Raw genomic sequence first — 26,384 nt, forward strand, 5'->3', positions numbered from 1 at the left:
CTGTATTTCGTAAAGCTCAGCTCTGTACGGTTGATCAGAAAATAAAATTATATGTTGAATTAGCCAGCCTATCATTTTTTATTTTCGACTATTATGACGACTGTAATATGGTCCATAAAAATGTATGATTTTTCTGGAATGTTAAGAATAAATTGATTTTTAAACCATTCAGAAAAAGATCCGCATCCATGTCTTTCTGATACTCTGAATCATTGTTTTTAGAAACGAAAGCAAACAGGGCGTTGGAAATAAAACCATTTTCATTTCAGGCATAAAGAATTATCAATCGTCTGCCTTTTCCAATCAGGACTTTCAAATTAGTAGTACTGTCTTGCCAGCATTTTGATACAGTGTGATGCTTGTTTACCCGCGTGTCATCTAAATATATTTAGGACCGGCTTTCATCCACAGTCCGACTCCACTTGAGAATGATACGACCCGTCTACCTCATCACCTAATTGACCTTTAATTTAATTGACCATTAAAATTTGATAGCACCATTCCAATTATACACAAATTTTCCTGCAAACTTTCAGAAATTTTCGACAAAAATACAGGAGTTATTAAATTTCAAAGAGGGTGAACAAAATCGTGCTCCCAATACTAACATCCCCACATTCAGAAATACCTCAATTTTTTTTTCTTTCTTTTTTTTGCATTTCTCGATGTTTCCAGGTCCCTTGAATGTAAAAATCTTTGGGGGATCATTATTTGACCGATCGCAATACTATCCCTCTGTTTATATTAAGCCTGAGCCACACCTGCAATCCAGATATGGTGCGAAATTTAGCCTAAATTTCGATATGCTTACTACCGTAATGAGTTTAAAAATGAATTGATTCGAGGTCCCCTGTTGGTTGAGGCCCGGCAATTGGCCTTTTTGCCTGTAGGATGACGCACTACAGGGCAAAAACAGTAAAATTACGAACGACCCACCGAGAAATCAAGAATTTTCCAGTAGGTCTGTCCACCACTTGAGTATCCTTCCTCTGTTCCGTAACGGACTCACTCGTTACGAAACAGTGAAACGGATAATTACGAACGAACGAAATCATATTGTGGGAACCTACTTTGACACCTAAGTAAAAGCACGTTTTCGATGGAAAGTGCTCCCAAAAACTAACAATTTTGGCAGATCTCCTTCGTGTTATTCTATCAGTCCAATGCTTTTGCATTGTTAAATAAAATGTTTAAATGAATAACTGCTTTGAATTAAAAACTGTAAACTCTGCAATAAAAGGGACTAAATATGATAGTACTTTCGGGGAATGTATTCTACATATGTAGAAACTCAACTGTGTTTATTTCGATGTCTATCTCCTCTCTGAATGTTATTATCGATATTTGTTTTCGTGTTTTTAGGCTACTTGTTAACTATATAAGCCTAATTAATATTAGAGATGGACAAAAATCACTTTTCTCGAATTTGATTATTAATCAGCTTTCGAATACTCGAACACCCTTACTTTTTAGTGAACTTAATCACATTATCTATTCTCTCTACGTTGTACAGTACCGTACTTAGATAAAAATCATCACATTTTTTCAGTTACAAAAAAATAAAAAATAAAATAATATAGAAACGGCGACATCGGGAACCGATAATTCGTTATTAAATTTTTGTTTGGTTTTGGTTTTATTAGTATTAATATATGGCAACGCGACACACGGCGATATGCCGAGGGAAAAATGCCTCCCGGGAGGTCTTTTATGGGAGAACAGTTTCCGGAAATACGAAAAATTTCACGTTGGTGAGGCTGAAACCCACGACCAACTACTAATATTCAGTGGTTTTATCACTGAATATTGGTAGTTGGTGGCGTAAATTTTTGAACAAGTAGTGAAACTTTCCTATTAGGCCTATATCTTATTTAATTAAGTAATAAATATTAAATAAATTATTAACTTGTTTTATTTACTTCAATATATGAATAAATTAATAATGTAGAAAGAAGTAAAAAATTAAAGGAATTTCCTAAATTCCAAGAAATAAAACTAAAACTTTTGACCTTCGAAGTAACTCACTGTACAAACAACAAAAATTTTTACTCCAACTACTCGAACCGCGCCCCGAAAAGTTGGGAGGGTTTCGTTATTGTCCGATCATTCGATCTTTGATTAGAAAATTTAGTACATGGTTATCTGGAATTTGCCTCTTTTCTCCTGCAAACACATTTAAGACACTAGGAGTAGACGTACTGTACCAAATATTTGTAAAAGCTTTTACTCAAAACATCGCAAATTATTTACCATTGCGCATACTATCACATCCGGGATTAAAACAAGAAAACTTTACTCTTACAAAAGGCAAAAAGAAAATATAAAAGAGTTAAAATAGTTTTGCAGCCAGCGATACATCCAGCTGTAATATTTGTATGGGTAAATATTTTAGGTTTACTATTTTATTTATTAAAAAAACGCAATTGTCTTTTTTAAATTTGACGCGCCATAAGATTCGGGTCCGCAGTTCTCTCTAATAAACGATGTTATGTCACATTAATGGCGAGTTTGGGATTGGTTCAATGCTTTCGAAAAGCCCAATTCTTTCTTTTGAATTTGATTTGGCGAAAAAAGTTGGGTAAACGTCACATTACGAACCTCCCAAGAATCTCGAGGGACGAATAAATCCTTTCGAGGTTAAGCCAAGAAATTCATGGCAAAAAAAACCCCTTCATTCGATTTGCTATATTCCAAATTTTAACTTTTGTATTAACTGATGATCCAATTCACTAATTAAATTTATATTGCAATTTTGGTATCTTCCATGAAACTTCGTCTTTTATATACAAAAATACTTTATTTAAATATTAAAACACGAAACTGTATCCAAACATCCCGGAACATTGACCGGTTATACGCGGGTTACATGAGCCGGAAGGCGCTCTGAAAAGAGGTTCGGCAGTACTGGTTGAGAGAACGTGGCTCGTTCTCTGCTTGTTAAGGTATGGGAACAACGACACACTCCTATAAACTGACGTGCCGTCTTTTCTATCCCTTTTTTCGGTCGCGCCATTCTGCTCAATAAGCCGGAGTGGCGCGGCCCAAGCTAATAAATTACATAAGTTAATAAATTATTCTTAAAACGGAAATGGAATACCGGACGGCTTCTCTCCCGGTTCTGTCTCCACCAAAGCAATCGGGGACGGAATCTTTACCGTTTCCGGTATTTACTTCGTTAAAACTTTCAACTAGAATCGGACGCCCCGTTCAAGCGGTGGACGAAGCTCTGTCGACATCTTTAACACCGGACGGCACTTCTCGTCGTCGGTCCGGAACGCTCTCCGGACGTCGACCAGCTTTTCTGCGACGATGATGCGCGCGACGGTCTCCCTCTCGTCTTCCTGTCTCCCCCGAAACTCTTCTTCGTTTGATCTCTCGTCTCCTTCGACACGATTCGGTCGAACGTTCGTCTTCCGAACTTCCCAATCGCGTTCCTTCTTTCGCTCCTCGTCCGCGTCTTTCCCTTGGATCCCGGACCGAACCGGAGGATGCGTCGTCCTTCCTTTTGTCTGCCGCGCGACCATCCCGTTTTCGTTCGGCGTCGCGACAGACGTGTCGCCAGCCGACGTTTCGGAAGTGTCGCGAAGCGTCGAAGCCTCTTCCACTTCTTCCCGCCGCCGCCACTGCTCCGGAGCGTCGGTGGAGGGAACGCGAGGCGGGCGAACGACGACAGCGAGCATCTAAAGAATCTTCGGTCATGTCCGAAGAAGACGAAGGAGAAAGAGCATCGGAATCCGGCGTCAAACATCCACCACCGCTTCCTGACCGACGATCGTCTTCCTGCAGAACGTCACTCTTGGACCCTTCGGAAGACATCGACTCGACTTCGGTCAGATCGGTTTTTTGAGACTCTCCTCTCTCCGGCTCTTCCTCTGCCACATTTTCCGTCTTGGCTTCCGGTTTCGTATTCTCGGAAGACGGATGATCTTCTTCCGGAAGACCCATCGACTCCTCGCATTTCTTCGAATTATCATTCCCCTCTGCCGGAACCGTAAGGTCGGGATCCGTATTCGGAAGGTCTTCTTCGATTCGAAAAGGAGCCGGGGAATGTTCCGCCTTCAATCTTCTGCAGGAGAGGGAGGCCGACGCCTCCTCGTTCCGGAAACTGAATTTTCTGACCAATCGGCCCAGTCGGCGGGCGGGGCCTTCGCTCTTTTTCAGGGTCCAGTTGTCGCCGTCGGCAGGGACAGGTCCTGCCTCCGATCGCCTACGCAGTCCGTCCAAACCACTCCTCACTTCTCTCCACAATCGACCGAAGCTCCGCCCATTCCCTTCCGTTCTTTGCTCGAAAGCGGGAACCGAAGGGGCGGAGAGTTTACGTGCCACCCGTGAAGAGAGATGTAACAAGGCGTCTGGATCCAAAGAATCATCGTCGGGAACCGAAACGCGACTCCATTCCGTCCCGTCGCTTTCGCCCGTCTTCTCTTCCGTCGGAAGGAGGTCGTCGTTTGTCGTCGCTCTTCCTTCCGCGGACGGCGAAACTTCTGTCGGATGCGGGTCTCCGTCGTTCTTCTCCGTCTCCGAAAGAGAGGAGGCGCCGCTTTGCTTCCGCGACGTCTTTTCTATCGTGGAGGAAGCGCCATCGATCGAGAAGTCACGATAAAGGGTCCCGTCGGAGCGAACCGATTTTTCTTCCGATAGAGGAGGAAAAGGCGGGACGGCGATACGACTAAACCCGGTTTCGGCTCGGAAGAGTTTACGAGTTTCCTCCGGAATGGGAGAATATCCAGAGTTGACGTTGCAGCGCCTACAGATGCGAGCATCGCGCTCGGAGGCTGGTCGATCCTCTGTCTCATTCTGTCTAATTCTCAGAATCTTCTCGTACAAATCCCTTCTGAAAGCGTCGAACTTATTTAGTCGAGCAACCGTCGAAACTCTCTCTTTTTCGATGCTCTCGACAGGGTAAGTGTCTGGGGGCCATCTTCGAGAGAGGGCATCGACGGGAACGTTATAAACCGCTTCCATTCGCGACTTGTATCCGCCTTCGGCCGCGGCTCCGCGCCGCAACCGGTCGTCGGGAGGATCGTCTTTCCGTCCGCCGGATGCCGGAAAGAGGCCATCTTCCGGTACGTGGCATCCGCGTCTCCTTTCGGTCAGACGTCGTTTGGCATTACCGATGGCCTGTCGTAGACGAATCAGCAGACGAGCGGCAGGGGGAGACAATCTACTTTCCGAGATCTTCGCTTCCGGCGCATCTCCTCTTCCGTTTGCTTCACCCGGAACAGCATCGACGACCTGAAAGCAACCAAAACAGTGATTATCGAGTGGAAGAACTCTACCTAGAAACTAACCGAATTGTTTGAAAAGGTAAGGAATGAAACAGTCGTTTCATTCTTTACCTTCGGGAATGTATCTTTGAAGTTATGGCAGAGGAAAAGTAACAATGCGGTAACAATCCGAAGTGTTGGTAATAACTTACTGAAAAATGGAAGAAATTCCTAGAATATTTAGCTAATGGTTTCGAATAGAAAGTTTTTAATTGTTTCGTCAGCAAATAAACAGTTTATACATAAAACAATAATTCGATGAATAACATTAAATGTAACTATAGGAGTAAAAAGGGACACTCCAACACTACTTATTTTACTATAACGTATTAAAGGCTTTACTTAAACAGTGTACGAACAGAATGTCATGACGTTGTAAATGCCATTTTTCTCTATTGAAGAATCGAATTCTAAACGTAATGTTTTCCGCTGCAAGAAAATATTTTTATGATAATAGCACTAAGTGGCTGTATAACGTTTAATTAAAATGCCAAAGTGCAAGTCGCGTAATTTTTGGCACTTAAAACTTTACAGTTTATATTTACATCATTTCGATATTCCAGAAAATTTGTAACTTAGTGAGTTTTTTACTATTTTATTGTAAAGTTGAAATGAATTCATTTACTAGAAAAAGTGCTTTTACCTTTCCTATATTGGCTATTTTGGTATTTTGGCATTTCCAACATTATGGCGTTACACGTTTCATACATGGTCGAATCGATATTATTAATTTACATACCGGATTATATATTATTAATCTTGTAAAAATTCTGTAGTTGTTTATCGCGAATTAAATGGTCTGAATATTAACAAGTTTGCCAATTTATATTATATTGCAAGTACTAAATTTGTATATTTGAGAAATTATAGTTATTCCCACCTTGAGTCTGCTGAGAAAGTTTGCTTTGCCACCTGACAATACTCCATGCAATATAGCATGCGTGACAAATGTAAGGTCGAGAAATAGAAAGCAATTCTGTCGGTAAACTTGAAACGTCACTAGTTCTGTAATCTAGTTCTCATCTTAGATCTTTAAAATACCATTAAGTTCGCTCCATGAATCCGGTTGAGGAAGATAAACACGAACCAGTCTAGTTAAAACAATTTTTTTTAAATTCATATTCTTAATTAGCGTGCTGTCCTAACTAGAAAATCAAATATATAATACTGTATTTTGGAAACGCTTTTATTTAACTGTTAAAATTTGAAAGACTGCTGTAAAGAAAACATTCGTATTCGAAACTTGTTAGATAGAAATGCATGTTCCAATAATAAAAATTGTATCAGTTCGGCCAGGGATGGCGACGACCAATTTATTTGAGGAAGAAAATGTATTTTGAATCCTTTAGACTAAATTAATTATACTATACTATATTTATATATAGTATAGTATAATTAATTTGTTTTTTGAAACCGTATCCTGTTTTATAATTCTGGCGTATTGTGTTTTATTCCAAAGACACATGGCAAGTTTTCCATCAAATTCCTTTGTTAGTTGAGTCGATAAAGAAATTTGATGGAAAACTTTCCATGTGTCTTTGGAATAAAACAAAACACTAGTGTTTACTACGCCAGTATAATTAATATTAAAGGGGATCGATACATAAAAAAGGCTGGGAATCCCTGTTATAGGAAATATCCGAACATTTTCTTGTTCGCTAACTTTGGAACTGTGCGAAGGTTTTCTACTGGAATAGAATATTCTTCATCTGTTGCTTCGATTTTTTTTTTCGTTGGAGAAGAGGGAACGTCTCAGACCTATTCGAGTAAGTTGCGTCTGCAAAACATTTTAAAATGTTTTCAGCAACGTATCTCGAGTAAATACGTCATTTCCGAATTTACGGTCGACATGGTTTATATTATTTTCCATAGTTCACCGAATTCGACATTTATTAGATCCGTTATCGTTATTTTCGTCGACAGCGGACTTTCCGCTCTCAGAAAGGAAGATGACCTTTCCATAGTCGTCTGATCCTTTTAATTCCGTTTCCATCGATACTCTTTTTTCTTTTTCGGATGTAGATATACGAGAGAAAAATGGCAGACAGATTGAACCTACCGCCGTGTCTTTCCTCGAACCTTAAAATTAAGAGGGATTGACGATTCAGGCCTACGCGGTCATACAAAACGAAAATGTTTCATTGTAATAGCCGGGACTGGCCGGATGGCCGAACGATTAAGGTGTTAGCCTATTTTTCTGGGAGACTCGGGAATTAATCCGGATTGGATGCAAAATTCCAGGAACTTTTTCGGGAAAGTCTACCCCGAATATATCATCCGACAGCTCCATTATGGGCCTGGCCGAACCTATGGTAGACTTGTTAAAAAAAAGAAAGAAAAAAAGATTCCGCAGTGCCCACAGGCGAAAAGAGTAAAAGAAGCTAGCTGGATCGAGAGTAAACCGGTAATTAAGTCCACTTTCTGACCATGTGCCGCCAGCAGTGTTAGATTACTGGCACGAATCCAAGTTCAAACCCAACCCCTGCCTATGCATTAAGCGACCGATCGTGGTTTGGTCATAGAGAGGCCACCGGGAAGATTCGTGATCGTTTTGTTTTGAAAATTTGGCATCGGTTTGTAACATAACCTAAATTACTTGGAAGATTTACTTTTAGTTTTATAAATTATTCTTATATCAAATTTACACAATAATCAAGACCGAAGTTTTCTAGGATCCTTCGAAATTACAAAACAAATTTTAATTGAGAAAATACATCTGCGCGTTGTTTAGATTACGTCCGACATAAGTAAAGGGAAATTTGATTTCTGTTTCCGGGTCCCTTTGTGTAGAACAGATTCGTTTCCCAAAAGAAAATAATTGGTCACAAGTGCGTCGAGTTGCTAGCCGACTTTCCGCCTATTTTACTTAGGGGAAATTCCCGGGCGTTCCCGACCCGGAACAGATTAATTAGCCCGAAGATATTATATACTGGTATATACTATAAAAAATATCTTTAAACATTATTATCTCAATGCTACTTTTCCCACCTATTTATCGTAAAATACTTCTCAATGTAAAAAACATGTTAAGCAGAAGCGTTTTTTTAGCATTTTTGCATTTTGTAGAGCAGTATTTTGTCGCTCTTTTTTAACACATTAAAAAAGTGCGAAAAAATTTTAACACTGAGCTTCCATCCATCACGTAAATACATAATTATGTTAATTGCATTCACACTATCGCTAATACTTCGTTGAAATTTGCTCATAAAAACGTGTAGCAGCACTATTGGCAGTTGTCATTGTATATTTTTACATTTACTATTGGCATGTGTGACGTCACTGGTTTTATTGTTGCATTTAGATGCACAAATTAATTAAATTACAGTTATCCCCCGCATAACACGTCAGTTAGGTTCCGAAAAAAAATGCTTTGTTATCCGAATCCGTGTCATATGAAACAAAGGACTAATAGTAAACAGGGTTAGGTTCCAAAAGTTAGCAAAAGTATACTGTTTTTCTTAATTAAGAGTAATATGTTTATTAAAACAATTAATAATTAACTAAAAATCGCAATCAAAAGTATTGCACGTTAAGATTAATTTTTTTTTTCACAGCTGAACACCTTTAAATGAGAACGTTTTCTTTTGGCAAAATATCGTCGTCTTCTAAACTTTCCTATTAACCTCAAGCTTAGTATCAGCAATTTCTTGATTGTTCTCGACATCTTTTCGTATTATCTGATATTTCATTTGCTAATGCGTTTGCCTAAATTATCTTTAAAAATTTAATTTTTTTTTAATGTAGTGACTTTTAATTTAATCGATAAAAACAAAACACGGCGACAGTCTTTGGGATTCATTTAGAACGCTATAATAGAATATATTTAGAACCCTACAAGGAAGCTAGAATAGGAAGCTAGGACAAGGAATAAGAAAAATTGTACTGTACAGTACACTCATTTTTTCATTAAAGAAAATCGGGCGAAAGGCACGAAACAACATTGAAAATTTTAATATTCTAAAATCAATTTTGGCAAATATGAGATAATAAGCATAATTGCTTAGATAAAAAAAATATCGAATAACGGTGTTTGGCATCTAAAAATTGTGACGTTTTGTCTGGGGATGTTTTCGAACTGTGTTAGAGCGAAACCGCGTTGTAGGAATGCGGTGTTACACGAGGGATACTGATACTTGTATTATGTTGTAAGTAATTTTGTTTATCATATATAAATACAATTTAAGTTTTAATATAGTGTTTAATGTGTAAATCATCAATTGATTACGTAATCATAATGTTATTGTAATCCTTTTGTTCCTCTCTTGGGATAAAAGGAGCAAATTTTCCTGTGCTTCTACACAACGTTTTTTTTTCATTTAATTTCTTTACGTCCGTATAATAATTTAATTTATTGTAGAGCCCCAATATGTGTTTTACCCCAGGTCCGTTATTTTGTGTGTGCCCTTGTTATGACACGAGACTCGAGAAATAGAAGATTATTATTAATGTTCTTGTCTCTGACAGAACCTAAGATGAGTCCTGCCAGAGACACGTTGGAAACGAATGGATGGTGCGGGATAGGACTGACGTATCCGGTTCAGACAATCCAGAGAAGTTTCTTGTGTTGCTCGCTCGGATTCGATCTCGGAACCCCCAGAGATATAAGCTGACTCATTAATCGCCCCAGTCATTCGGCCGTCCACGGATCAGAAAGAATATCGATAGTTCTAACGCAAAACGTTAGTTTTAAAAATGCATGCAAGCGCTCATCGCCATGATAAAATTGATCTCAGAAAAAACTATAAGTTTTTTCTAGTAACTTTGTTCCTAGTTGGATAATGTTAACTTTATGAACTCAACACGAATGGACGCCCCAAACCTTCCATCCAGCCAAGCATTTCTTTCAGAAAAAACTCTCCGTAAATTTTTCTTATCTGAGGGACAGACAAATGCAATTGATGGGTCAATTTATGTATATGTTACTGTGAATGACCGATATATGGCTAATATCAACATTCTCCGGTGAATGTTGATATTAGCCATACATTCACACAGTCATTTCGCGTATGTACAGTACAAACTATTTGCTAAATATCATTATTTCTCACTTACACCGGCAAATGTCGACATTCAGCATGCACTGATAGTGAATGTTGAATAAAAATATTTTTATTACATTAAGACAAAAATGCAACTTTTTAATATGTCAAAATAGGAGAAAGCTTAAGTAACAGCACATGTAAATAAACTATTGAACCTAAAACGAACAGTACTGTACATTCTTAATCAGAAAAGGAAATAATATAATAATAAACTTACACGTAAATTATGTATACAATCTTATTTATTACAACAACTTAAACTGTTATGGCACTTTGAATTGCACAAGAGTCCCTTGCTTTTACTACTGCAATTATTCGTGGAACACTTCTTTTTTCAATGACAGCGTGTATAGCCTTGCCCTCCACTTTTCGAATTACTGTAGCTGCAGCTGCTTCTCTCGGCGATATTTCTTGAGAAGAAATCTCATCTATGGAAAGTAACTTTTCTTTACAAATTACGAACTGATTACGGGTATAACGCTTCTTGAGGGTACCATTTTTGTTTGCTAATTTATAAAAGTCGGAGTCTTCTATTCCAACAACAAACGTCAACACATTTCGGGCATCTGTACGGCCACGGTCGACATCAGGGACTTTTATTCGTATGGTATCACCAATTTGAGCAAAAGGAAACGGCGAAGAATTTGGCGAGACTGTTGCCTTTCTGTCGACATCGGCTTCTCGGATGTCGTTTCGACCTCCACCAAAGCTAATCTGTGCTTGTCATCATACACCGGCGATTGTTCGAATGTATAAGAATATAACCAAATATTCGGTCTTTCACCGACGTATTTTGCATGTGTCGACATTCACCAAAGAATATCGACATTCTCTAATTTCGGTCTTTCACAGTATCACAGTAACACACACACACACACACACAAGAGAGAGAGAGAGAGAGAGAGAGAGAGAGAGAGAGAAGCAGGTGGCTCATGCGTCTGATATGAGGGTGCTATCGCAGGATGGCATATGGCACTCAACTCTAAAAAACTCGTTTTGATTTCGTATAATGTTTTTATCGGCACTAGTTTTCATTAATTTTAAATCAAAATTAATGTATTTATCAAAACCGGTCGGAGGGCGTCCGACTTCCGCTCTATATCGGTCGGAAAATACGATTCGAATCGAGTCTTTTCTGTTCCTTCACTCTCAACGCTTTACCGTAGGAGGATGAGCGACCACTGAGGCAAATGTCACTTTGTGTCGGTGGTCGCTCATCCTCCGCGCGTAATCATAATCATTCGATAAACGAATAGAAAATGTACAGTACAAACAGCACGTCATAACGAATGAACCTTCTCGGTTCTCCTTCTCCTTCCGGTTCATTCGTTATTCGGTAGGTTAAACGCTAAAGACCATCGACTGTTCAGAGGCACGAGGTGAACGGCGTTTCCCGTCTGTCGGTCTTCAGTTAATAGGAAGAAGGAAGAGAGATCGTCCCACTTTCTGACCCGGACGCCGTCACGACCGGTCCATACCCGTTGGAAATAATCGGTCGGGTAGGTTCTCCGAAATTACCCGTCTCAGCGTGTCTTCCTAGTATCGATGTCTTTATCGTCGAATGGATCTCCGAACCCCATCCACCTGCAACGCTCTTCGCCTCAATCATTCGCAAATACTCCGCTCGTTAAAAAACGAAGATGAAATGTCAGAAATGCATTTAGATTTGCCTTTACGGAATGGATTATGGCACTTGGTTTTTCCCCTCCTCCTCGAATCTCCGCTACTTTAGTCGGAAACTTCCATAAATATTTATTCATTCTTTTATTTAATTGACTCGCCAATCCCTTAAGGTCTATCCTTAAGGTCTGTTGTAAACGTTCCTTTGAGACATTTTGATGAGACAAATACATATAAAAAGTTTTATATCTTACGCGTTTAGTTTTAATATTTATAATTAAAATTTAGTTATTGTAAAAAATACATTAAAATTCGATGTTTTCCGAAAACAATTGTAAGAAATTTACGTGAATTATATAACTCGTAATACCTATTCATAAAAAAAGAAACAGAATTTATACATAACTATTTCCTATTATCATAATTCACACCATTAAAAATATATTTGAAAAAGATTTTTATAACTGCTTCAATTCTTTCATTCGAAAGTGCAATATTATTAACGAATATCAATTTGGGGTTAGCCAGTGCATATAAAGAATACATGCACTGGCTTTCTATCACCGTAATTTAACTATTAATTTGGAAAACTTGTTATTTTATGTCACTGTTTCTAGTGACTTATCAAAGGCTTTTGATTCAATAACTTGGATCTACCTATCTTGAGACTAACTCTACTCTATCGATATGAACTCGGCTCATTGTGGAACTTTATGGTATAAAGCTCTGGGGAAGAGCCCTAAAGCTCTATAAAAATGTTTTAATGAAACATTGAATAATACGTTTTAATGAAATTACAAACAACGCAGAACGTGGAGCTTTTTTAATTACGATCAATTTTCTTCGTCAGTGTAGCTAACGAGCAACACATGATTAATAACATTGGCCTTTTATATACTAAGCAACTAATTACATTTATGATCAAATACGTTTACGATTAATATGATGATACCTCTTTCATCTATAGTTGTCTTAATTCTTAAAAAACTTTCCGCCTTTACTTGTAATAGATTTAAAAATGACTTCTTATTGCCGAAATGTATAGTAACTTATCTACTGGAAAAAACTCAATTATATTGTTAACGAAGAATTTTCTTACTTCTACATTAATTTATCTCCCGACAATGGTGAATCCAGAAGTATCCAAAAGGGGTCAACCCAAAAATTAATTTAAAATATTTCAATAATTAATAAATATCTTTTAGTAACATGTGAATGACGATTGTATTGCATGATCCAATCGTCAAACAATATAAATGTTTTCAAAGACAACGTTTTGAAATTCGAACAAATAAATTTTATTTTCTTTTTCTGTCGATGAGGAGGGCTTAAGCCCCTTGTAACCAGTGGTGGATTAAGATCTTCCAGGATCCTTAGGTACAGAAGATTGGAGGGCCTCCACATAATTTTACGACATCATAAACTAACAATGTTTAGTTGTAGTTATAGAATGTAATGTAGATGTAGTTAAGAATTACAATTGCAATAGTAAAATTGCTTTATTTTTAACTTCCGAACCTGTACACGTGCTCATGTGTCTAATTAGCAAACTAGCATTGGGCATTAGAACCTCTTCAAAAACTTATAATCGAGCTTTTACTGTACTGTACTTCTAAAATACATTAAGAGTCTAATTTTGAAAGCAGAATAGTAATATATGCGCAAAACTACTTAAATATATAATATCCAAAATACTCATATATACATTCAATTAAACTATATTTTTCCTTTTTGCTCTCGGACCCTTTCGGGATCCTAGGCTTAAGACTACTCAGCTTAACTGTCACTGCCTGTAGCCCTTCCCTCGTATCCGTCTTTCTCCAGAACACCCAAAATTTGGTATTTTTCCGAGCTGCGTTTTGAAATCTATGTCTTCCCGTTCGAAACTCTGCCGCATTCCGAAGAAGGAAAGAAGCGCCAAAGAGGATTCTTACCTGAGGACTGGGTCTAGGGGATATTGCTTCCGAGTCTTCGGATTGAACAGGGAATTTTCCTCGAGTTCTGGGAGGTCTCCTACGTAGTTTGAGGTATACAAAGAGTGCCAGGACATAGGTGAAGCCCAAAATTCCCAGACATAATCCTACAATGACGAAAGAGTTCCTCTTGTTTGCCTTTTGCTCGGCGACCCCTCCAGCTGCAAAATAATCCAAGCAGATCAGAGATTTACAAATGAAGCTTTAAACAAGTTTAAAGTAAATTTAAGGAGTTCTTACCGGCCCTGGTCCATCCTACCCTGAATGCAACGCAGGGTTCCGGTGAAGTGGGATGGGCTTCGGAAGGACATCGCAATCGAAGAAGGACAAGCTTATGTTGTAGGAACGATCTGTCTTCGTCACTTCCACGCCACTAAAGAAAAACGATTTTCATTCATTGTATTCGTGCGATAACTAGAAAAAGGAGTATATTTCCAATCGAACGAGGCCTTACCTTTAGCAGCGTCTTGTTTCCGTGAGGAAAGAGGGCGAAGGGACGTTCTTCTCCCCGGCTCTCCAGGGGCATCCAGTCTTGGCTGGTCAAGTATTCGATACTGGTAACTTGGCACAATTCTGAAACGATAACCGCACGTTAACGGATGGAAAAAATTATTTTCCGAAAGACTCGAAAGACTCAAGTCGAGAGTTTCCGTCCGAGAAATTTTAAGAATTTCGAATCAAGAAGAATAAAAATAAGAAAGTACACTGAAAGACGGAACAAATTTTGTCTTTCGGTCTTACGTTAATTTCGACTTACAAACGGCTGGGGATCGCCAGTTGACGAGTGGTTAAAACCACTGAATTTGGGCGTGGGTTCGCGCCTCGCCAAAGGGCTGGCCAGGTAGAGTTTTCCGGGTTTCTTTATGTCAGTAGGAGAAGGAAAATGTTACAAATGGAATATTCGTTTGCCATGGTCATGCCTGATCGGAAATAGAAGAGGGAGAAGCGCCTCCAAAAGCGTTATTTCGGGAGGAAGAAGAAAAGTATGAAACGAGGCGGTCGAAGAAATTTCCGTATCAGGAGATTGTCGATTAATTCCAGAAAGGTACAATACTGTACGTACTTCCAAGTACCTAGGTCTTGTCGCCCCTGAAAGAATTCGAATTCGAATGTGATGCTACGCAAAATTTAGTATTTTTAATTATTAAAAAAACTACAATAAATACTATAAATATCTATCCTTTTTGCCTCCATTTTTTTAAATCTCAATATGTAATCAGTGTAATCGGTATTTCTAAATATTTCGTTAGGAAGATGTTTGTTTTCTAAGGTAGTGTGCAACATTTCAGGCTTTACTATAAAGAGGTTGCCCCGAAATATAAAGAATTGAAAAGTGCAAAAAATCGCTAAAAAAGCTGTATCTTCTATTCTTCATCCGGCACTGCATACGTTCCTAAAGAAAAACTACTGGATCTAGAAATCTCAAATTTTAAACTTAAGATTTTCTCATTATTAACGAAGTGTTTGTGAAACTTTCGGGTCGATGGGTAAAAGTTCATGGGTTCCCCTTAGATCTATTTTAGTTTTATCGCTTAAGAAATTAAAGAAATGGATAAAATTGAATCGAAACGAATGATTTTCATTCAAAATGTTATCCAGAATAGCAAAAGCTCAAATTTATTGGACTTCAATTTGAAAAAATTGTAGACCTATAAATTCCCACTGTCGTTCGTCTGTCCGTCTGTCTTTCCTTAATCTCGATAACAGAGTTAGATAGGTGAAAGACGAGACCAAATATAGAAAGCTTAGGGGTAGAAGGCCCTGATTAACTGTATACGGAACGTCCGATACAAGGAGAGAGTTGTGTTATTTTAATTTAAGACTTTCCGTGAAAGCAGTTAATAGAAAACCAACACGACTCTATTGTTAAAGGAAAAGTATGATGTACAGGGGCAAGACACTACAGTACTAATTTGAGGTGGAGAGCATATATTTTGAATTAAATAAGTTAAAACTATGATTAAAAATTGCAGCCCGGCGTTGTGATAATGCCAAATAAATAATTGCTCGTTGCAATCTGCATAAGTATGTAATTCCACGCAATTTTGTCGCATTCAAAATTAATTTACGCAAATTCAGAATATACTTTAATATATTTTATCTAAGATGTTATTGCTTCTTAATTAATTAAGGACTGCGATATATATATAATTTTTATTTCACCAAAAATATAATTTTTGGTATAGGCCTATATATATATCTTTGGTGAAATAAAAATTATATCGTCCGCATACATAATAATTTTTTAATATCTAATAATCATCATTATCAATGTTGGCATTACAGGCCTTGATAGACCTTTAGCCGCAGCCACGACCTTCCTCCAGTTTATCCAGTCGATAGTAATCTTCCGCCAATCTTCCAACCCTATGTCTTTAAGATCTTTGGTGATTTCTCCTATTCACTTTTTCCTAGGGCGTCCTTTCGGTCGTTTTCTTTTCACTTCATAGTTCAGTCTCTGTGATGCTGTTGCTGTTATATGTTGTCTTCTGACCTGTCTGAGTCATTGCAATCTTTTGGCCTTGATTATCTGTGACCAGGAACCTGCCAAAGGAGGTTTTTAACTCCTGATTTGTTGTTCTCCTCCAGACTGGTACGCCACCGATCCTGTTGTCAATGCAAAAACGTTTTCTGTAATACTATTGGATACCAGCGGAGATACTTGGCAGCAACTAGAAGTGACAATGGCAGCTGAAGCAAGTGATTTCTGTTCAAACGACAAAGGATGTTTGTCAATACGATGCAGAATATAACAAATTCCTAGAAGATAATGTGTCGTAACATCTCATCTGCAGCTGAGTGCAAGAACTGCTAAAGTGCACAAGGCTGACTATTCGTTAAATTATCTTGTACAACAGGATCTCTTGAAAACAGGAACTTCGATGGTTGTCAATAGTGTTATACTGGACTCAATAACAGGCTAAACAACTGACTGATTGTAATATTTAGGTTAAGTTAGTTTTTAATTAAGTTAAGTACTTTTATTTTGTTTATTTTAAATATGTGTAAATGTATAAATATATCTGCTTATTTCTGTTTAGTAAGTTTGTACAGTACATATGTATAAATATAATGTTACGCGAATATATAACATCATGTAACATCATAATATATATGCAATACTATATGTATCATATAAGTAATATAATATGTACTATAATATGTAACTGTACAGGAAAACTCTCAGCTATGTATCATACGGTGCTGAGAATGCACCAATTGGTGCTAAATAAAGAATATTGAGTAATTGAGTAATTGATCCTGTTGTCATCACCACTACCATCTATAACATAGATTCTCCTTAATATTTTGTTTTCGAATCTCTGCAGTCGTAGTTCATCCTATTTCGTCACTGTCCATTTATTACATCCATATAGTCGCAGATCTTATAACTTTCTCATAGACCGTTAGTTTGGTCTTCCTGCCTAGTAGTCTGCTTTTTAGTATGCTTGTGAGACCTGTTTCCCATCTGAATGAGGATCCCTATTTCCTGTTTGATGTCACTGTTTCCGTTTAATTCAGATCCTAGGTATTAAAAAGTCTTCGCAGATCTGAATGTCATATTAGCAAGGTTGCGACCGAAGTTTTCATCTCTAAAACGTGAACGTCGAACGTCGAGCGCCGCTTACAAGATAGCGACGCTCGACGTTCGACGTTCACGTTTTAGAGATGAAAACTTCGGTCGCAACCTCTCTATTATGTACAGTTAAGTGTTCATTCATATTGCGGGAGTGTCCTTTCCTGAAGATCACCGTGTATTTAGTCTTCTCTTCATAGATGACCAAACCAAGCTCCTGGCTGCAGTTGCTAAATTCCATGCTAGTGTTTTCAACTATCCTTGGGATTCCTCTATTAAGACGATGTGGTCCGCATATGCCAATAGTGATAATTTTTCTAATGTTCCAAATTTATTATCAATCTCTTGAGTTATTCTTATTACTTTTTCTAGTGCGACGTTAAAAAGGAAAGGTAATAGGGCACCTCTCTGTTTCAATTCCAATTTAATCACGTGGCCTCAACTTTTACTGTACACCATATATCTTCTATACACAATTCTGCAATTCTGGTAAGCTTGTACGAAACTTCAAACTCCATGACATCCAAAACTGATTGTTAGTAGATGCTGTCATATGCCTTTTGATAGTCGATGAATAGTAGGTTGTGCCGACATTGAATTCCCAGTTATTTTCGAGTACCTGTCTTAAAGCAAAGATTTGATCAGTCATGGATCTATTTTACCGGAAGCCCGTTTAGTATTTGCCCACAGCTCCCTCCAAAAAATTTCATTGGCCGCAGAAAAATATTTGACCGTACTGAAGCTGGCATAATTGATTACGGATGACATTTAAATAGTAATCTAGAGTTACTAGAGTACAATCTAGATTACAATAACTCTAGATAAACATATATAAGCTTAATTAATAAATAAGCATAATTCATAGTCGCATATAATTATGCTTATTTATAATTATCTATAATTTTACGCGTAATAAATAATTATACGCGACTGTGAATTATGCTTATTTATATTATCTATTAATTTTACCGTCCAATAATTATCTATAATTTTACCGGTCTGCGATGTGAAAAATGGTTTGAAAAAACACTTGTCTGGTTCAGTACAATTGCGTTAAAATACAATATTCCAATATAAATTTATTGCTTTCACAGAGTTCGTTTTATAATTCGATTTCCATGGGTTAAATGATCTTTCTTGTTAAATAACAACAAATTTTGTCTTTGAACCATAAACAAACATCTATCTGGTATAAATTATTATTTATAATATTCTACAAATGTGGAATGTGGAATTGACGATTACATTAAGGATGAGTGTAATTTTGGATTTTAAAAATGAATTTTTAAAAATCCAAGGAATTTACTTATTCGTTGAAAATTAATGAATCAGATTTTCAAAATTCTAAATCCTGGTTAATAGTAGAACTAGAAGTATTCTAACGCACAAAACGGTTTGATTCTATCTGCATCTGTTTTCAAGAACTTAAGGATTTTTCCAAAGAAAACAGCATTATTTTTAACGCCGTCTTCAAGAGATCTTGTGCATAGCCAAAGAGATTACAATTAGCCTTAAAGATTACATTAATTTGGTGGTCAAACACTGCTCTCAAAGGATAAATCCATTATGTTTATGACTAATATACTCTCCACAGTCGATGTAACGCGGCCCAATACAAAGTCAAATCGCTTAACGAACTAATTTTCAATTTCGCGTCTTTCGAATTTGAAAGAAATCTTTATCACTGAAAAAATTAAAGTATAAGATTGTTCTCCATTTTCTTAATATTACTGTAAAATGTAAATTCTGTATTATATAACAAAAATTAAATTTTTTAATCCCTCGCCCACGTCATATACAGTTTGTGATGCGTTTTAATAATGAAGAATTTTAATCGAGATTCCGTCGAGTCTAATCACAGTATTCACTGACAAGTGGTCTACTCGAAAGGAATTCCTCCATCATTAATGTCAAAAGAATTCCTTAGAAGTATAAATATTCATCAAATCCGCTCACTATATGAATATCAAAACAACTTAAATATCGTTCCGTGTTTAATTGATAAAGATGGTAATGTTTTCCAAATATCTTTCTCGACTTCCCAAATTATTGTTGATATTTCCCATTCCTTAAGAATAATGCCATATATAATTTTGCCAGTAACTCGCGCTCGAATAATAATGATACAAAAAATTAAAAAAAAACAAAAAAACAAGTTCTTCGCCTACAAACTACGTAATCTGATTCGAATTCTGTACAGTCAGACCGACAATAGGAGGGGACCAGTTTATACCCTCGACCGCCTTCTCCTTATCTACCTGCCATACTCCTTCATAATTAAGTCATTGTAATTTTTTCTCACTTTTTTGCATGGAAAATTTTTAAAATAACAATAAATCGNATGTTTTCCAAATATCTTTCTCGACTTCCCAAATTATTGTTGATATTTCCCATTCCTTAAGAATAATGCCATATATAATTTTGCCAGTAACTCGCTCTCGAATAATAATGATACAAAAAATTTAAAAAAAATACAAAAAACAAGTTCTTCGCCTACAAACTAAACTGATTCGAATTCTGTACAGTCAGACCGACAATAGGAGGGGACCAGTTTATACCCTCGACCGCCTTCTCCTTATCTACCTGCCATATTCCTTCATAATTAAGTCATTGTAATTTTTTCTCACTTTTTTGCATGGAAAATTTTTAAAATAACAATGAATCGACTATTTTCCATTTGCAACGACGCAATGCCAATTATTACTTCGCCATTAATAAAATACAAATAAATTAAAACATATTATGGCCGTTCGGAACATCTCCAAGCTGTGTTTACGACGATAAAACCGGATTGGCTCGGTCGGACATCGACCCGGTCGAACTTTTCTCCCCTCTTCGTTCCTCCCTTCGGCGGGAAGATATCTTTGTAACACGGCCAAAAAATTGGTCCTTTCGGCGCGGAAGAGGACCGAACTTTTTCTATTCTTTGCCGTAATTATTTGTCTAAAGGAAACATCTGGATAAACGCCTTTTTAACGCACAATATGTACTATAATATGTAACTGTACAGGAAAACTCTCAGCTATGTATCATACGGTGCTGAGAATGCACCAATTGGTGCTAAATAAAGAATATTGAGTATTGAGTATTGAGCTCNAGCTGTGTTTACGACGATAAAACCGGATTGGCTCGGTCGGACATCGACCCGGTCGAACTTTTCTCCCCTCTTCGTTCCTCCCTTCGGCGGAAAGATATCTTTGTAACACGGCCAAAAAATTGGTCCTTTCGGCGCGGAAGAGGACCGAACTTTTTCTATTCTTCGCCGTAATTATTTGTCTAAAGGAAACATCTGGATAAACGCCTTTTTAACGCACCTCCTTAATGAACGCAAACGAAAGAATGAATTCTATATCCCCCAGAAAAATTCTCTCGCTACCTTGCGCGCGCTTCGAAAGTCGAAAAAACGAAGTTTAAGATAAAGGCGAAAGTCTTTAGTTTATACTAACTTAGGAGAAAGGAGTTGGAGTAGATGACTGGCGGAGGAGAGCTGAAAATGCGGAGATTAAGGACGAAAGGTGCTCACCTGGAACGGAGAGACGGGCACCCGGTCGGACAGGGTGTCCGGCCGGAGGCAGGAATACCAAAGGGATCTTCTCGCTGCCGAAGGGTCCGACGAAGGCCACTGTCGAACACTCTGAAAAAAATCCGTTCTCTCAATCTTCCTTCCGCGGACGAATCGGAAACGAAAAAGACGAAGAAACTTACCGGCTAGATCTCGGACGCATTGTTTCCGGTCTTCCCTGAAGGTGCGGAGGGTGGGGGCGCACTGACACAGGCACGAGTCTTCCCATAGACGGGCGGCCCTCCTCCCGTCTCGGTCGCAACCCTGCCCCCGACAAGACTCCTGGTCCAGGACAAAAACGTCACCCGAGTAATCCCTGGTCACCGTCTCCTCCGCGCCGCACCGCGCGGTCCACAGCAATTGCAGAAGACAGACGGCTGCCGTGGCTCTCCTTTCCTCCCCGGTCCGCATCCTTTCTAAAAGAGAACGACGACATTATTAACTCTCTCTATACGAATTTTCGCGCAGTTGCCAACTTTCATCTTCCCGAGTCGGTTATTTCAGGAATTCTAGATTATTCTCGAAATTCCCGGAAAAATACTGGCGCGTTTTTTTTTCCTTCATTCGAGACGTGATTTCCCGAGAATCTCAATTCAAAAGTTTTCTGTAGAAAAAATTAAGGTGTTGCCCAGTTCTAGAACCGGCGACTTCTTTTATCTGAAAGGATGGAATTTCGTAACCGAAGGAAGATTTAAACGTGTATTCGAAACCGGAATTACGAAAGCATAAAGTATTCGAATACTTTATGCTTTCGCTTCGTTTAATTTTCCGGAAAATGGAGAGAGACCACCACTTTCCCATCCGTTATTTTTCGTTTACTTTGCTGTAGACATTCCGCGTTAAGATTTTCTTAATGTTATGTGAAAGCGGAATTCGATTCGCATAGTTCCTATTCCCACTAGCCTTTACTTTACGTCCCACCAACCCGAACCTGATTACCGTTTCACCGCTCTATTTTACGCCGTGCCTTAGGCCGATAGATTTTCCATTCACTACATTTTCTTCTCTTCTCCGAGCATTTTATCATAAGAAACTTTCGTCGGTCGGTCCTAGGTGGAATTCAATGTTGTCATTTTCTCATCCTTTTCCGTTTCTCTAATGAAGGCAGAGAAACGGAAAAACGCCATCTACTCGGATCCTAAAAAATAGGGATTTTATGCGTTCGGATGCCGGAAATATCTTCCTTTCATCCGACCTCGTTGGCCTCGGGTCTTTGGCTGCGCCGAATTTCCGCCATATTCTTCGTTCGACCCAGAAAAGAGTTCCCGAGGAGGGGGCGGAGACGGTTTCCAGCGGAAGCGGACACCGTCCGAAATCGCGCGTTTTCTACATCCGTCCGTGTCACTAAACTTCAGAGTGGCCAAGCCGACTTACCCGGGAAGATTGGTTCCGAGACGTCTCCTAACGGATGCCGAAGGTGCTAGAAGAAACCTCTCCCGATAGAAAAAAGTTTTCGAAACGTCTAAAAGGGGACGAGGAGCGAGTGTCGGCCCCGCCGACGCCGTCCTTCCCGTCCGCGACCCAAGACGCGACTGACTCGCTCTGTCGGCGCCCGACCGGTTCCTTCGACCCCGTCTTCCCTCGGAAATCCGGCCGCCGACCCGCACGACGCGCCTTAGCGGCCGCGCGCGTCTAATCCTAGAGACGATGGCGTTGTCTTTCCGGAAGAACGAACGCGGCGCGAAGTCACTCCAGCGTGACGACTCTTGTTTCTTTCTCGACGTGCCGTCCCTTTTTCGCTAGCCATCGACTTGACGTCCTTAGAAGAAACATCGGAATGAAAACTCCTCTCGTTTTTATTTTTGTTTGCTGTAAGACGGTGGCTGGAAAATCGAGAGAAAACTTATTCCGGGACGCATCTTTCGGCAATTATTATTAAATGGTTCCGCTTCGTCGCCTTTTCGTAAGTAATTATCGCCAGTAGAGGCGCGAGGAATCGGTCCGTCGGGCGTTAATTCGGAAGGTCGAAAGCCCCTCGTTTTAATGATGCGCTAATGACGATTTCTCGTCGGGTGGTCCGTCGAAAGATTTTGGAAGGAGGCGCTTTTTCTTTTGTCGTTAATCGACCGAACAAACGGTCACCTTGGCTTGGGCCCGATCGAACTTTGCAAATTCCGCAAAAATATACTGTACCGTACCTCGGTCGATCGGCTGTCTACAACAATTTAAATAAATAAATAAATAATAAGCACCGAAGGTGGCTTCGGAGGATAAAGGTCGAATTACTTCGTGAGGCCGAATGATTCATCGATACGGACGGTCGTAATTATATGGGCATTCCCGTCCAAAACTGCTATAGTTTACAGCAAAATAAGCTGGAAGAGAACAGGAAAGAAAGTGCTTAAAGTGGTAATCGGCGAGGACTGCGAAGTGGAAAAGTCCAATGCTCTATAAATGGGTTTCTAATGGCGCGTTATTAATTGTAATGGCAAAATATTTCGAAAAATGCGAGTTAAATTTACGAGTAATTTAACCTGTCAATTTAATCTCTTATTTATTTATTACTTGAAATTTACAAATATTAACACATAATATCGAATAAACGCGCAGGGTCGATATAGATTCCGTCTTTTTACAAACGAAAATTAACCGGCCGTTAATTATCGCCAATAAACTGAACACGGTGGCGTCCACTTAATAGCACTGATTATTAGAGTAGTCCGTTTAAACGAGCGCCGTATCGGTGGCATTTTTACAGCAGAAGACCACACAAGGAAGATTTATAAAGGTCTGTCTTTAATCTTACGGTACAGTACCTGCATAGTACAAAAGATTGCCATCCAGATGACATGACGACAGACTTTATACACTATGGTAGCCTATATGTTATATAGAGATTTGGTGAAACCTTCTATTGGTCAACTTTAAACAGACCATCAAAAAGTTTCTTATAGAATCATAACGAATAGGTTTTATTGGACACACATATGAGAATGCACGTGAGAAAAATCTAATTCCTATGGTAGACTAAACGATTATTTTCCTATTCTACGTTAAAATTTTTACCTTTGCGGCAAAATTAAGAAATATACAGTATATATAACAATCTTAAAGAGTGTTTTTGTGATAAAAATAAAAACCATCAATTTTAGGGGCGCAATTAGAAAAAATTCTTACTAAACACTTAGGAGTAAATGGATAAAAAATTCGGGAAAGATTTCTCAGTGACTTATTTAATCATTCGGTTAAGCGTTTTCGAGATGTTTACATTGAGACAACGATTCTACGTAATAAGAACCACGAAAATGTTGTATGGATAGTTTATTATGAGTCACCGATAAACCAGTTCACATAAGACGATTTTTAGCCGAACATCCGTAGTTAGGACTTCGAATTAAAAAATTTTTTTCCAACCGATTCGAGTTAACCACGTTCCACTGTAACTTATATTGTTTAACATAGCAAAAATTACCGTTTGTAATTAATATAGTTTATACTCGTATTTATACAGAGATTGTAGTGTTGTTTATCTCTGTGCAAAATAAAAATACATAATTAAAGTCATTTGTGGAAATAGCAGAAAAATTTATCATATTAGAACAATATTAAAGCGTGCTACTGGCACCAGCACTACCCGCAGACTATAAAAAAGGAGACCCTGGCTAAAAACAGAGAATCGTACGTATATAAACTTATATATATATTTACAGTATTTATACAGCTAACCCTTGATTAACGCAGTTAATTAATCCCTCGATGCTACCACGTATTGTATATCAAAATCACGTTAATCAAATACAGTGATACTTCGGTACTCGACCGAACAATCACGACCCACTAGAACAAATTTTCGGTTAATAACAAATATTTTAATTTTAATTTTGTGATTAGTAAAAATGTTTTCTGTGATAAAAATGAGTAAGTAATTTAAAAATAAAATAAAACTTTCGAGTTTCCTTGGGGATTAGAAAAGGACAATCCGACGACAAAAGGGGGGACGTGCCCCAAGTGCTTCAATATATGGGATCCCTGATTGGCGTGTATTTATCATGGAATTTTTTGTTGCTGTTCTTCTTATTCTTCTTTACTTTTTCGAAAGTAAAGTTCTGAATCTTTTGCAAATTAGGCTAAATGATAAAAATATAACAAAAAATATTAATATACATGACTAGGGCCTCTCAATTGGCATTGTCAAAATAATTTTCATAGAAAAGATTTCGTAGCTTAGAACAAACAGGTATGCAGAGTTCGACTTTCTTCTTCTCAAGCATATTAAGGTAGCACATTTATAGTAACCTTTCTAATGGCATCAAATCAAAACTATACTTGTCCATGTCAGTATTTTTTGTTGATCTTTCAGTATTCTTTTTACTCGTGGACTTCACAGGCCCTCCACAAGTATCCATCTCGTTGATGACCACATACATTAAAAAGAAAACGAAAATTTTTTTATTTTAAGACATTTAAAATATTTTTTAATATATCGGATGATTCAGAAATCTTTTGACATAGCAGTCATTTGTGTTACTGTGTTAATAATAAATATGTGAAGTGAATAACAAAAACAAAAATAAAACAATCCATACTAAATTTTTAAAACTTCAGTTCGCTATTATATTAAAAAATTAAAAAAACTTTTCATTCTTGGCACTACAAATGGCTACTACGTCGAAGAATTTCTGGATCATCCGGTAGATTAGAAGTGAAAATATGATATTATTTCTGACCAGTAATTATCAGTATTTGTTCTCTTTACGACACACTTGCTAGCTTTGCAGTACAAAATAATAACTATTTACAGAGTAATCAATATCATTAAATATAATTTATTGTTATCTTTATTCGTACAGCTTCTAGTCTTTTTTTTCTATTTAGGATTTTATTCTTTTATAGCTACGTAATTTTTAGCTATTAATCCGGACTTATCATACCACAATTTCTGAGGAAACTTAACTTGTTTGTTTTCTTTTTATTTATTAGTAAAATCTAAACACCAAGATGTATTGTACTGTACATTTCGGGGTTTTTTTTTTATCCTTCTTCAGTTGGAATACTACATTTGGGTCTAATAATTGTGAATTATAGTACAAGACAATCTGTTTATAAAATTGTACTGTTAAAAATGAAGAAAATCTTGTTTAATACAGAAAAATGTTTTAAAATTTTAAATTAATGTAAATTAAATTTAAAATTCCGTTTAACAAAATATAAGTAACGTTGTATGAAAAAGTTCTTTATTATATAAATTCTATTAGATCCAAATGTAATGAACCAACTGAAGAAGGGTAAAAACCCGATATCTTAGAGCAGGGGTCGCCAAACTTTTTTGATCGTTCACCCTCTACAACTTTTCAAAACCTCACATCGACCACACCAAAAAGTTTGTTACAAGCAGAAAAAAAA

At 37.8% G+C, this 26,384-nt stretch overlaps 1 protein-coding gene across 1 annotated transcript; it reads right to left on the reverse strand.

Moving 5' to 3' along the window:
* Positions 1-2,832: 2,832 nt before the first annotated feature.
* Positions 2,833-22,488, reverse strand: LOC111620385. Its single transcript, XM_023362301.1, has 7 exons — positions 22,416-22,488; positions 21,185-21,457; positions 21,003-21,113; positions 14,357-14,475; positions 14,143-14,275; positions 13,864-14,063; positions 2,833-5,235 (listed from the first exon to the last, which is right to left on the reverse strand). The coding sequence occupies exons 2-7, from the start codon at positions 21,450-21,452 to the stop codon at positions 3,208-3,210; spliced, it is 2,859 nt and encodes a 952-aa protein (XP_023218069.1). The 5' UTR covers positions 21,453-21,457; positions 22,416-22,488; the 3' UTR covers positions 2,833-3,207.
* Positions 22,489-26,384: the final 3,896 nt, after the last annotated feature.

The sequence above is a fragment of the Centruroides sculpturatus genome, unplaced genomic scaffold (genome assembly GCF_000671375.1).
Source record: "Centruroides sculpturatus isolate CEXI.00-Female unplaced genomic scaffold, Cexi_2.0 scaffold209, whole genome shotgun sequence".
Lineage (NCBI taxonomy): Eukaryota > Metazoa > Arthropoda > Arachnida > Scorpiones > Buthidae > Centruroides > Centruroides sculpturatus.